Raw genomic sequence first — 945 nt, 5'->3', positions numbered from 1 at the left:
TTTTTTTACACTTCTAAGCACTTGCAAGAATTAGAGATGTTCTGATGAGAACTGTGAACATTGTCAAAACTCCAATTATTTGTAATAATCCTAAAACCTACATTACAAAATATCACAGTAGATACATAGTTTTAAACATTCCATTTTCATAACCATGTCAAAAGTAACTCCCCATGGTTGAGTTTATAATATTACAGTTTTAGAACTTTACTGTTTTTAGTAACCCATGGAAATTCACTGGTGCTTGACCATGATGAGGATTTTTTAAATTAGCAGTTGTTGTTAGAGCAATCACCTGTACTGATGGAGCCATGTTAACCATTGGTTTCATATAAGGCCTGTGGCATCAAAACACATTATAGAACTTCACGTGGCTAATTCCAGAATGGCCATTGTAGAACATCTTCTGTCCTCTATGGTTTCATTTGCAAAAATTGTGAAACATTTGATAAGGTTACAAACTATTTAACACTACTGAAAATGCTTTCCTTTGGTTCAACAGGTATCCCTCATATATGAACAATGACCTGATTGGCCTGATTGCTCCTCTGATACCCACACCAAGATTACATTTCCTGATGACTGGCTACACTCCTCTAACTACAGACCAAGAGGTAATGGCCACCACACTATGCTTCTCCCCTTTTCCAGCAATATGTTTTGATTATGTCAGTTGTGTCTGGACTTGACAAATGTTGCTCCTTCAAAGACCCATAAACCTCCACCGCATGCATTTTACCAAGATAAGCTTTTACACCTCATATGCTGTTTATCAGGAAACAAGGACCAAGCCAGATTATACACAGGGTGGAGATTTATTGGCTTTTCTTGATACTCAAATTATCAATGATCACTCAACACTTCTTGACTGAGATTGAATAGTAATTTATGCTTTAAATTATGTATAGTAATTCCATAGGGATATTTTTTTTCTCTCTCTCTCTT

The 945-nt window shown here is 35.8% G+C and overlaps 1 protein-coding gene across 1 annotated transcript in view; it reads left to right on the top strand.

The window, feature by feature from the left end:
* Window positions 1-945, top strand: part of LOC119585056 (tubulin gamma-1 chain) — a 9,384-nt gene that overhangs the window by 5,675 nt on the left and 2,764 nt on the right. Inside the window, exon 5 of the mRNA XM_037933674.1 lies at window positions 503-614. Within this exon, the coding sequence (XP_037789602.1) occupies window positions 503-614 (112 nt within the window). The remainder of the gene's footprint in view (window positions 1-502; window positions 615-945) is intronic.

The sequence above is a fragment of the Penaeus monodon genome, chromosome 19 (assembly GCF_015228065.2).
Source record: "Penaeus monodon isolate SGIC_2016 chromosome 19, NSTDA_Pmon_1, whole genome shotgun sequence".
Lineage (NCBI taxonomy): Eukaryota > Metazoa > Arthropoda > Malacostraca > Decapoda > Penaeidae > Penaeus > Penaeus monodon.
This window is presented reverse-complemented; position numbering and strand designations above follow the sequence as displayed.